This window comes from Monopterus albus, unplaced genomic scaffold (assembly GCF_001952655.1).
Source record: "Monopterus albus unplaced genomic scaffold, M_albus_1.0 scaffold22.1, whole genome shotgun sequence".
In the NCBI taxonomy this organism is placed as follows: Eukaryota; Metazoa; Chordata; class Actinopteri; order Synbranchiformes; family Synbranchidae; genus Monopterus; species Monopterus albus.
In genome coordinates this window covers 1,917,230-1,928,399 of record NW_018127902.1, presented here as the reverse complement: position 1 = coordinate 1,928,399, position 11,170 = coordinate 1,917,230, and the positions used below count along the sequence as shown (strand labels likewise).

Here is an 11,170-nt window from a genome sequence, read left to right as displayed (position 1 = left end):
GAAAGGGTTAGGCAAGGCTCTAAGCAGATCAGCAGATAAGAAATTAAGCAGCTCTTGTAACAGAACAAAACTCAATCTGCCAACAGAAATAACACAATGAGAAAAACTAGATGGCTTAACTATCAGAGGAAATCTATGAAACCCTGGAAGAGATACTACCTGGCTTGAACAAGAGACTAACACAAAGCACTCACAGTCAGAAACACAACTGGAGGACAACACAGGCAGATTTGGCAAACAGTACTTGGCATAAAACAGATGAAATGTAGACCGCAAAGAGACACCAGAGTCCCTGTGTGATCATGCAGGCATGAGTCTGTACATGAACATAGGAGGTCTGAAACAAGAAACAGTAAAAGACCAGCAGCATAAGTCCGTATATGAGCACAGAAGCTGTGAGAGAAAGGAGTGTCCATCAATCAGTGATCACAGGCAATAAACTCAGCCCAGCAACATGGACAACAACAAAAGAAACGTGAAGTGCGAACCAGGAAAACTAGGCTAAGACACAGGAGTATCACACTTGGCATGCAGAAAACAACCTGGCAGCGAGTGAATGTGAGCAGCTGGCTCTCAGATGGGAGACGTGAGTGTCATCAGAGCAGCCAAAGGCAGAACAAAGGCCAAAGTGTATCAAAATAAAAGCCCAAAACAGGAAAGGCAGTGATATGTGACGATTTGGCTTACAGGTGATTTAAATAGCCTATTCTAATGGCCTTCTCTCACTTAGGTTAAAACACCCTTCTGATGTGTGGTCCTGGGATAGCCCCATTCACTGCAGACGCTGTGAACCTTTCTCACCTTGGATTTCCACATCAGCAAAAGTAACTAAAGCAACCGTAGATAACACATTCAAACAGGAAACAATTAAAGGCTGCAGGTCCATGAGTCATGGACTGAGTTATGTTCCTGCACTTTGCATCTCTCTGTACAATGATCTGAATGTATGAGAATACTTTCCAGTCCCCTTGTTGCTTTACGCAGGGGTGCCCAATCCTGGTCCTCAAGAGCTGCTGCCCTGCTTGTTTTCTGACTGTCCCTGCCCTACCTGCTGATGATTACCTGTATCAGGTGTGTTCAGTCAGTCAGAAGCTGGAAGATACCATCTTAGATGAAAGTGGAGTGAGGAAAGATAAAGTGAATTGGTATCACACAGCAGGTCAGGCAGGGTTAGGTGGAAAACAAGCAGGACAGCGGCCCTCGAAGGCTAGGATTGGCCACCCCTGCTTTACAGGTCTCATTGTTGTGTTCAGGTTAGAGCTAGAAAGCAAAACGTTTAGGTTATATTATAAACTTTTATGAGTTTATGAAACCAACCAAGAGAGCAGGATAATGTGACTAGCAGAAGTTTTGACATGAATGTTGTGTCCTGATATTTTTGACATCAGAATCCTGTGTGCTGTGTTTCCCTGAGCCTGTTATGAATGCTGCTTAGACAGGTTAATGATTATACTCAAGACTTTGGCCCAATGAATCTCTCTGGAATGATACATCATAATAATCCAGCTGGTGCAGCTTCTAAAAATATCCACCACCAAAGTAAACTTTCATGTCTACTTAGTTCCACTGCCTGGGTCTATTTTGGAGAGCTCTATGAGTAAAGAACTGGGTCTGAATCCTCATTACAACAACAGCTTTACGGGTTTTCCTTATAGTGTCGCTGACCCTGTTCTGCCCCTGGGCATCCACAATCCCCCAGCTGTGCCGAGAGGCCCTGTGCTAGTGTCTGTGTTAAGCCTGCACAGTAGCTTACAGTAGGCATGTGACCTCCACCCTATACAGATGTACTCCATCACAGGTGTCCAGTGCCTAAACAAAGTCCTGCCCATGCCTTGTGTGGAATCTGCTCCCGGCCCATCCGTACAGCTTTCTGGTCATTGCTCAGTGAAAGTAAAGAAGATGAAGCACCACACCTAGACATAAAATCACAACAGTGTATGCATACACATTATATACAGGATGCAGGTCAAGCGTGAATAAAATAAGCTCTCAAGTGTGCAGTGTAAACAGAAAGAAATGGGCTCACAGTGAGCACAATCAATTGCCAAATCCAAAGCAAGTGCTATTCAGGTTGAATGGACACAGAAGTAGGCTAAATCCTTCAGGCTTTGGATTGTTATCCTTAGGAACACACTATTACAACTGTTGACCTGGGCGTCTCTCAGACAATGTGAACAAGAATGCTAAGTATTTCTGTTCCGTCAACAAGGGCTAGCAGTGAAGCAACCTTGATTTTCTCCAAAGCTTGGTGGCCTGTGAATAGTTCACTGCAATTTATGGCATGGTGACATAATGAATCATTCCAGCGGTTTTTCATATTATAGCCTGAGATTATTACTTTGTAGAAAACAGTGGGTGCAAACTGGAGAGCTTCTGCCATGACATGACACATTTTTTGACATAAAAGAATATATTTTCAAGTCAGGTTTTTCTTTCTGGACAACTAATGAACAAGCAGTATTATGTTTCTGGCAAATATTATGATGATGCAATCTTCATCTATGTAGGCAAAATATGAGAAACTATTTAGCGGCGCTGCGCTGATGCCTTCTCCTTTTCTCTGAATGGCCGTGGCTGAGAAGAAACATGTTTCTGTTGTCTTATCAATAAGCGAGGGCTGCTGCAGCGACAGTTGAGGGCGATGAGCATCAGGATCGAGGCAAGGCACAGCTGTAACGAGGAGAGGGTGGGGGTGCAATTCTGGAAGATTCTCCAGGAATATACCAGTGGACCCCATTTCATCCGTGTACTGTGGAGACCGTTTTTCTCTGCTAGCTGGTTCCCAGTCAAAGCCACAACGTACACACTGTAGTGGGGACTAGATGTTTTAGGGTGAGTTTTCTGGCCGTCACTTTAGTGTAACATGCTTGTCACCATCATAATCTATGGGGATTTATTGTTCTGAATTGGCTCTGCATGCTAATAATATCTAAGCGATGTCATTTTCTTTTCATCGAGATAGCTAAGCTACGTGACCATTTAGGTAGCCGTCAGTCTGCTGGTTATTTAGACCAACTAACGCCAGTTAAACTGAGCACAGCTAGCCACACATACATCGAACATATATTGTCATTATTGTATAATAAAGCTTAAGTTGTCTTAGGCACTTTAACTATATTTCTAGCTAGCTGGCGTGTGCTGCAGACTAGCCAACCCTAACGTTAGCTAAACCGAAACAACAGATCATTGCAGTTACATTACTGGCTACTAGCTAACATGAAATACGTTACACGCCGAACGTTAGCTTGCTAAGTTACAGCTCCTTTTTGGATCCTGCAGAGATGTACGCTAACGCCAGATACACTGGAAAGCAGTCAGTCAGGTTGTTGCCAGCTACCAGCGCTATTTGGATATTAGTATGTCCAAATAGTCATAGCACAGCTGGCATTTAGCGTTAATGTCACCGTAAATATATCAGCGTTATTATTGATAACGCTGTAACAATCACATTAAGCTAACTTCGACCTAACGTCGATGATAGATAGGCTGCGTTAGCAATCCAGCTGGCATCGACTGGGCACCTCTTTGTTTTATGCTGTGTATGAACCACACTGTCAACACATTTAATCTTATCAGTACGATACAAAATGTTATCCTACTCTAAAATGTGTCTATTACAGAGCCAATGACTGGAATAGACTGATACCAACTGCTCACTTCAGACATGTCAAGTAAGGAACTGGGAGTGTTCGGGCTAGTTGTGATATTCGGCTCTTTGTAGGTTGTATGATTCTGTTAAAATGCATGTTCAAAGTCATCAGCCCTGTTTCCATAAATCCACAATAACACTGCAATATTATAATTGTATTGCAATCATTAACTGTGACAATTCCAGTGACAGGGGTCTTAGTTTGTTATTGATGATTTTATTTCATGTAGAAATCATTTATAGTAGATGTAACAGTGTTGCAGTGTTAGCTGCCTCAGATTAAGTTGGAGAAACAGGAGGACTGGAAGTAATTTGATGTTTCCTTGGGACCTTTTCTTTCACAACAGAGAGACCATCCTATGCTCCTCCCCCTCCCCCTGCCCCTACAACTGTAAGTATTCTTAAAGTGTAGTACCTTATGGTTTCTAGGTGTCCCAGTTAAAGCTGATGTTGCTGTGTGGAGTTTTTGCTTTATCAAAACATTTTTTTTTTCAAGATCAGTTTTATTGTTGAATCCACAAGCCCTGTTAGTGATACAGACGGATGTGCTGGTACACCACTGCTTCTGAAAAGATGATTTCCTTAAAGCCGTGGCATGAATGCAAGTTTTTTTCTTTTGCATTTTCCCAGCTTCTTTTCATTGGTTTCTTTAATTTTTGTCTTGGGCTTGATCCTTTCTCCTTCTTTTATGTCATTTCTCATTCGTGTTTCTGTCTCATTTGTTTCCATCAGCAAATGCCCAACACTACCGGTTTTGTGGGGTACAACCCATACAGCCATCTGGCCTACAACAACTACAGACTGGGAGGGAGCCAAAGCAGCAACAGTCGGGTAACGGTATGAATATTAACAGTGTGACCGAAAATGTCAGGCAGACCCAAATGGAGAGATCACTAGCCAGTTAAGTTTCACACAGCACTGAACAGCAGCTCGCTATGTCAGAGGAAGACACTGCACAAGCATCAGTAGTAGCACTGGACCTTTTCACATGATTGATTATTTTTATTATTTTTGCTTTGTTTAGAGCAAATAAGATTAGATTTTTTTTTCTTTTTTTGCATTTCCATTGTTGAAAGACTACACATTGCAGAATAGGTGCTATGAGAAGCCTAACTCATTCCATTACTCAGACCGGATCTGAAGAACATGTCATTCCAAACTCTCTCTGCTGCGTCCATCACAGTGCAGACTGGCTAAGGGTCCATCTGTGTGTATTCAAATACCACCTGCCTTTCAAAATCTGCATTTCTGACAGCCATGTTAAGTAACCCATGCCATCAGTGTTGCCATGGCATTACAGACTTGCTGCTCGGCATGGCTCTGGCTACTGAGCAGTAATTTAGTCGTTGCATGCAAGCTGTGGCTGGCTGACTCTGATAATAGCATTATGTCTTGCAGTGGGCAAATCTCAGCTTAAGTAGAGATTGCTGTATTTTCTTTTTCTTTTTTCTACAGTCTGTGTGATTCCATTGTATGTTTCTGACTTGTGTATGGCCTCAAACTCTCATTAATTGTTAACTGAAGTGATAAGAAATTACTTGTCTCTTTTTTTTTTTTTGATAGTTTTATGTCAAATTACATAACCATGCACCTGCATGTAGTTTCACAAGCCGTACTCAGCCTGGCTTATGATTGGCTGATCGCTCAACAGCAACCATGCCTTAAGGTGACTTTTTTTTCTTTCTTTACCAGAATTCGTCTGGAATTAATATCCCAAAGCCACCCAAGCCTCCTGACAAGCCACTGATGCCATATATGAGATACAGTCGTAAGGTAAGTGCCCAGCGTGTAATTGCTACCTTTTACATCATCTTGTGCTCTGTTGGAAGACAGGGATGCTTTGCTTCTAAGATATTCTATCAGCTCAGAGTAAGTAAGACATGCATTTTATTTCAGACACTAATAGTTGTTTAGCAAGGTAGGTGTGGAGCAGCCAGGACTTAGCTAGGACAGCTGACATCACAGTGGGATTTATCAACTTGGAGATGGAGCTTAAAGCACACGGCCTCCTCTGGTTTGTGACCTCTCTGCAAAGAGATAACCACTTATAGCCCCTCCAACCCAACCCAACCCCACACCCATGTCTGGTTCTCATCACCAGGTTTGGGATCAAGTAAAAGCCTCCAATCCTGATCTGAAGCTATGGGAAATTGGGAAGATAATCGGTGGCATGTGGAGGGACCTCACTGATGAGGAGAAACAGGATTATTTGAATGACTACGAAGCAGAGAAGGTTGGTTGTTTTGCAAGGGGTGTTTATGGGGGTTTTCTAGTGGGTAACCAGTAGTTGTGTCTCCAACAGTTGTGGGTCCCTCCAGTCATCATTCCTTCCTTTCTAACAGCACTGAGTAGACCTCTTATCTTGTCGTAGTTGATAGACACGAGGGTCCACATGTTGTGCCTGCTTGCCTTCTGTGTTTCCTTGTCATTCCTGTCATCTTCTCCACCATAGATTGAGTATAATGAGAGCATGAAGGCCTATCACAACTCGCCAGCCTACCTGGCCTACGTCAATGCAAAAAGCCGCGCAGAGGCAGCTCTGGAAGAGGAGAGCCGCCAGAGGCAGTCCCGACTGGACAAGGGCGAGCCATACATGAGTATTCAGCCAGCAGAGGATCCCGATGGTAAGGCCACTCGGCTCAGTGCTTTGCTTCAGAGCACTGTGACAGAGCTGTAATTACTGTAGCACGACCACACAGAGTTGCCAGCGTGCACACCCAGCCACTGTTATCTTTTTTCCTCCCCCTACACACTGCTGCAGCCATCTACATTCTTGGTAATGCCACTTTTGCATTACCATTTCTTCTTTTAAGCTGCAAAATGGAACAAAACATGTCTTTGTTTGCCACAGGCATTTACATTTTGTGAGTATTCTTGGCACTGGTTTAGACATAATTGCAAACTTTATATTCTTTTCTCTTTTGTTTTAAAAACTGACGCACACACGCATGTTAGACACACAAGCCAGAAGAAGACGTTTACACCCACCTCAAGGAAAATGATGCTTGTCTGGGGTCTGGCTGGGTTGCAGTAGAAGATAATGATGTATGGGAAAACTGCAGATAAAACCAATTACTATTTAGAAACACCCCAGACCATAAAAATGTCAGAGCCGGTTTCCCAGGGGTTATGTTCAGCAGACTCCACATCCGTCAGTAATTAAATAAGATTTAACTCTCCGGGTGGCTACATATTCAAAGAAAAGTCTGAAAAGAAATTCTTCTCTAAGCTTCTCTCATACAGCTGTTTGTCCTGTTCTGCATCACCATCAGTTCGCAGAGATAAAGTGCCTGCTAGAGACATAAAGTTATAGTGGTGGATCTATAATGCACTGTTTTATAATACATTTGGTGCAAAGTCTGTATGGTAATTTTTTTCAGCAGTTGTAACCACAAATCTAAATTAGCAGTATTTGTTGAAAGTTAGTTTTGGGTGTCATGTAATCAGGGCAACACCAGGCATTCATGAGGTTCTATGGATTCTGTAATGCAAAATAACCTGAAGTGACATTAATCATGCAAGAGCGATAGTTTTGTGCTAAAAGAAAAAGCTGAAAATGATCATCTCACACAGTAGTGAAATTAACTCTGCTGAATTTGTGAACATAAGAGAAGCTTAACTTTCACACACTTCAGAATGTATTACCATCCTTGACTATTTCCTGTTGTGGTGTCAGAGCACCTATGTGAGTACCTTTGAAACTTTCATCATGGCAGAGGAGATTCATTTTTGCTCTTTGGAAAGTTGCAAGGGTGCACACATGGGTGCTCAGCAGCAGCAAGTTGAGGTGATACACACAGAGAACTCTTGTTGCTTCACAGAAATGTAGCAAATTTCTACCACAATAAAGCAAAAAAAGAAGCCTCACCTATATGAGGACTGGCAAAAATTAAAGGGGAGCCAACTGCTAAAAACTATGGGTGAATCCAGTTACATGTTGGCTAGTTGTAGTTTATGCTGTAATAAATTACTTTTTGACAAGTCTTTTCACTGTTTAGTAACAAAAATTTAATTTTGCATTTGTCCAAAGGGCTTGATTTGCACACAGTGCTGTCCTGGATTAGACCTCGAATTCTGCTGAAAGTGAAATTGGCATAAAAATATAAAAATCCTATTTGAATCCATGTGGACTTGATTCTTCATCACTGCAGAGTTTGGAAAAAGTACCTGGGATGATTACTGTCTTAAGGTTCTGTAGATGAACTGTATTTGAATTTTACCTTCCTGCACAATCATTCTGTATTTAAATGTAAAAGTATACAGTTAAGACAAAGGCGAACATTTGTGGACGAATGAAAATTGCAGACTGTATCTTGAAACGTCTGTCCACATACGGTGGGTTATAATTAACCGCTTGTCTCCTTCACCTAAAAATAATGGTCCTGCTTTGCTTAAAGATGTATTTTGACATAATGGCCTATAATTGACTCTAACGATGTATAAATATTGAGCAATATCCTCCTTGTGTTTATAGTGTCTTGATACAGCAGTATCATTTGTGCTGTAGCTTGCTGAAGCCTCTTGTACTCGATTATCTCTTTGCCCCTTGACGGGTATAAAAATATATTTCAGAAGAAAAACCTAACAATTCAGATGTTTTTCATGTCTTTAGATTATGACGATGGGTTTTCCATAAAACATTCAGCTGCTGCTCGTTTCCAACGTAACCACCGACTGATCAGCGAGATTCTCAGTGAGAGCGTAGTTCCAGATGTGCGGTCAGTTGTTACCACGGCTCGCATGCAGGTCCTCAAACGCCAGGTCCAGTCTTTGATGGTCCACCAGGTACGATGTAGTTGTCCTCCTTTAATCTTTATGTAACGGTGGCATATGTCATTGAGAGCTTTTTTAAAAACGGGTTAATAAAGTAATAACCGTGGTGCCTGTGTGTCTTGTGTCACAGAGAAAGTTGGAGGCAGAGTTGCTTCAGATTGAAGACCGCCACCAGGACAAGAAAAGAAAATTCATTGAAGCCACAGAATCATTCACAAATGAGCTCAAAAGGGTATGGCATCTTTTACATCAAGATTGGTCATCACTTACTCGCACGCAAGCTTCATTTTTCAAGTTGAACTCTACAGCGTGTAGCTCTGGTTATGTACCAGTTTATGTCTGCCTTACAGCTACCAGCTGCTGCTAACTCCCTCCACATGTTCTGGAAATTATATAGCTGTCATCATTTACAATCTGTAGCCCCAACAGTAACTGCTGCTCTGAAATGAGATGTAGCACAGTGCAGCTTAATGCACTGTTCACAACAGGTGGCGCCATTTATCCTTTACTGAACCTCTTACAGCATCCGTTTTACTCACTGAAACATACAGTACATGCACTGAAATACTATTGTAGTTAAGAATAGAACTACTGTAAATTGAGGCTTGATCCTAATGGGACGGTGCAGCAATTGTTTTCAGCTCTCTACAGGAAATCCCCTGTTTTCTGTCCCTTGCAGCTGTGCTGTATGAAGGTGGAAGTGGACATGGAGAAGATATCTGCAGAGATCACTGCAGCAGAAGAGGCAGCCCGCAAACGAATGGCAGAACGCGAGAAGGATGCAGGAGAGCGAGGTGCTAGAGAGGCCCCCACCTGCGTCTTAGCAGAAGAAGAAAAGCACATTTGTGCAACACATGGCAACAAGACCCAGCAAAATCCTCTGGGTGAAAGTAGCAACAAGGAAGGCGAGGACACGGAATCCAGCACCACAAATACACCAGGTGATCCACGCTTGCATTTACCTGTAGTTTTGGTATTATGTGGTTCTCTTGTAGGGCTTCATGTTTGTGTTTTTTTTTCTTTCATGTAATCATCATGGAATTTTTTTTGTTTCTTGTACTCAGGGAAACCAAAAGCCCCAGAAGAGCTTGAGGCCCACCCAGGCAGTGAGGAAGGAGCATCAGAGGACAAGGAGAGCGTCCCAGAGGGAGCCATGGAGGAGGGAACCAGTGACAGCAACACCGGCTCAGAGACCGCCTCTGCTCAGACAGAAGATGCTCCGACCAGTGAGCTGTCAGAAGGGCCCAGCAGGGCAAGAGCAGCCCACTGAGCCCAGCACCTGACTGACTGTGAACTATAAGGCTGCCGTTACATCAGCTGGCCTCCGATATCATACTCTGTTAACATACATTGCACAGTATCATCTCAGTTTGTCAAAGCATTTGAAATGTGTTCACCTGGGCTCAGTGTTTAACAAGTCTGAGGCAAAGATGACATTTTAGTTGAATACACCAAGGCCCACAAACATGCGCTGAATAGAATTAAAAGAAAAATACAAAACACTTGAAGCCAGCAAAGCAATGGCCCAAAAATCAAATGGCTGCCAGGTGCACAGCAAAGACCCATGTCTTGGGCCTTGTTGCCATTTGGAAGAACCCACAGACACCCTCTTCAGCACATATTGATGCATAGCTCTGGCACTATGCCTGGCAGGTTGTCACAAATAAGGCCTGGCTGTATGAAAACCGTTGTCACATGAAACAAACATTGTTCAGTGTTATATTGTCTTTTGTATTGTAATGTCATTGTTGCTTTCATTGTTATTTTTGCATGTTGCAATTTTTCTTTTTAAATGAGTTGAGATATTTGTGAAGGGTGGAGCTGGGTGACTCATCTCCTTAGCAGGAGAATATTTGTTTACTCTCTGTATCAGTATCACAGTGACAGTATTGTCTCAGGAGGTTGTAGTCATTAGTAGTAGTTACTTTGTTTATTTATTATCAGCATTTTATGATACTTGTGTATTGGTTGTCCTGGGCCGAGCCCAGTCCGCTCATGAGTGTATCACATGATCATCAGTGCTGTACAATGCTCGACTGCCGGTGTTCTCAAGTTTGCTAGCTATCAATCAAATCAAAAGCAGTACGCTTAGAACATTTTTGTGTTATGGTCAATATTGCAATTTTCATCAGAAAACTTTTAAATGTACCGTAATTGTGTACGCAGTGTAACGAGGTTTGCTTAGACATGGATTTTTCACGTTGTAAAACAGCTTGAAGAGCAGTCATAAACATGCAGTCTTAAAATGAATTTCCTTTTGCATATTTATACCAATAAACTTTTCTACTCTGAACAACTTTGCACTTGTTATTTTTCTAAAATAATTGATATGATGTGACTATTTGTTAGTATAAATAAATGTTTGATCTTTGATAACTTTTTTATAAGTAGTTATAAATGATCCAAATCATGTATGATGTTTATTGGTATGCAGAAACTTGTGTCAAGCATACAGTGTTGCATACAGTGTGTTTGCATAGACCATATTTGTCCTTTGCACAGTACAGGTAAGGGAAGTGGGTAAGATGCAGGAATTGTTCATATTTCCTGTTTTCAATACAGAGCTGCCAATCCTGTACGCTGACAGATTTCAGCATTACTGCATAAAGTAGAGACTTAGGCCGCACAGGAGATTTAACATCTTGTGTGATGTTGAGTATGGTTTCAGCCTGTTAGATGGTGTAATTATCAGATGTCAGTGCTTTAGTTAAACTGTGAATGTTTGAATGCTCCCCCCACTGCAGCTTA

The 11,170-nt window shown here is 42.1% G+C and overlaps 1 protein-coding gene across 5 annotated transcripts; it reads left to right on the top strand.

Moving 5' to 3' along the window:
• Positions 1 to 2,369: 2,369 nt before the first annotated feature.
• On the top strand, positions 2,370 to 10,711 carry LOC109956832 (SWI/SNF-related matrix-associated actin-dependent regulator of chromatin subfamily E member 1). 5 transcript variants are annotated; one of them, XM_020594202.1, is made up of 11 exons: positions 2,371 to 2,832; positions 3,621 to 3,671; positions 3,997 to 4,040; positions 4,382 to 4,480; positions 5,342 to 5,422; positions 5,751 to 5,882; positions 6,102 to 6,273; positions 8,262 to 8,434; positions 8,553 to 8,654; positions 9,102 to 9,363; positions 9,487 to 10,711. In XM_020594202.1, the coding sequence occupies exons 2-11, from the start codon at positions 3,665 to 3,667 to the stop codon at positions 9,690 to 9,692; spliced, it is 1,278 nt and encodes a 425-aa protein (XP_020449858.1). In that variant the 5' UTR covers positions 2,371 to 2,832; positions 3,621 to 3,664; the 3' UTR covers positions 9,693 to 10,711. The 5 variants fall into 5 exon arrangements, with proteins under 5 accessions (XP_020449860.1, XP_020449858.1, XP_020449856.1 ...); XM_020594200.1 differs by having other exon boundaries at positions 2,373 to 2,832; positions 4,382 to 4,486; XM_020594201.1 differs by lacking the exon at positions 2,371 to 2,832 and adding an exon at positions 2,847 to 3,539 and having other exon boundaries at positions 4,382 to 4,486.
• Positions 10,712 to 11,170: the final 459 nt, after the last annotated feature.

Bases quoted from the DNA above. Each gene is read 5' to 3' on its own strand.
- LOC109956832 (XM_020594200.1), top strand. The intron at 5,883-6,101 runs GTTGGTTGTTTT...TCTCCACCATAG, and splicing joins ATGACTACGAAGCAGAGAAG to ATTGAGTATAATGAGAGCAT. The intron at 9,364-9,486 runs GTGATCCACGCT...TCTTGTACTCAG, and splicing joins CAGCACCACAAATACACCAG to GGAAACCAAAAGCCCCAGAA.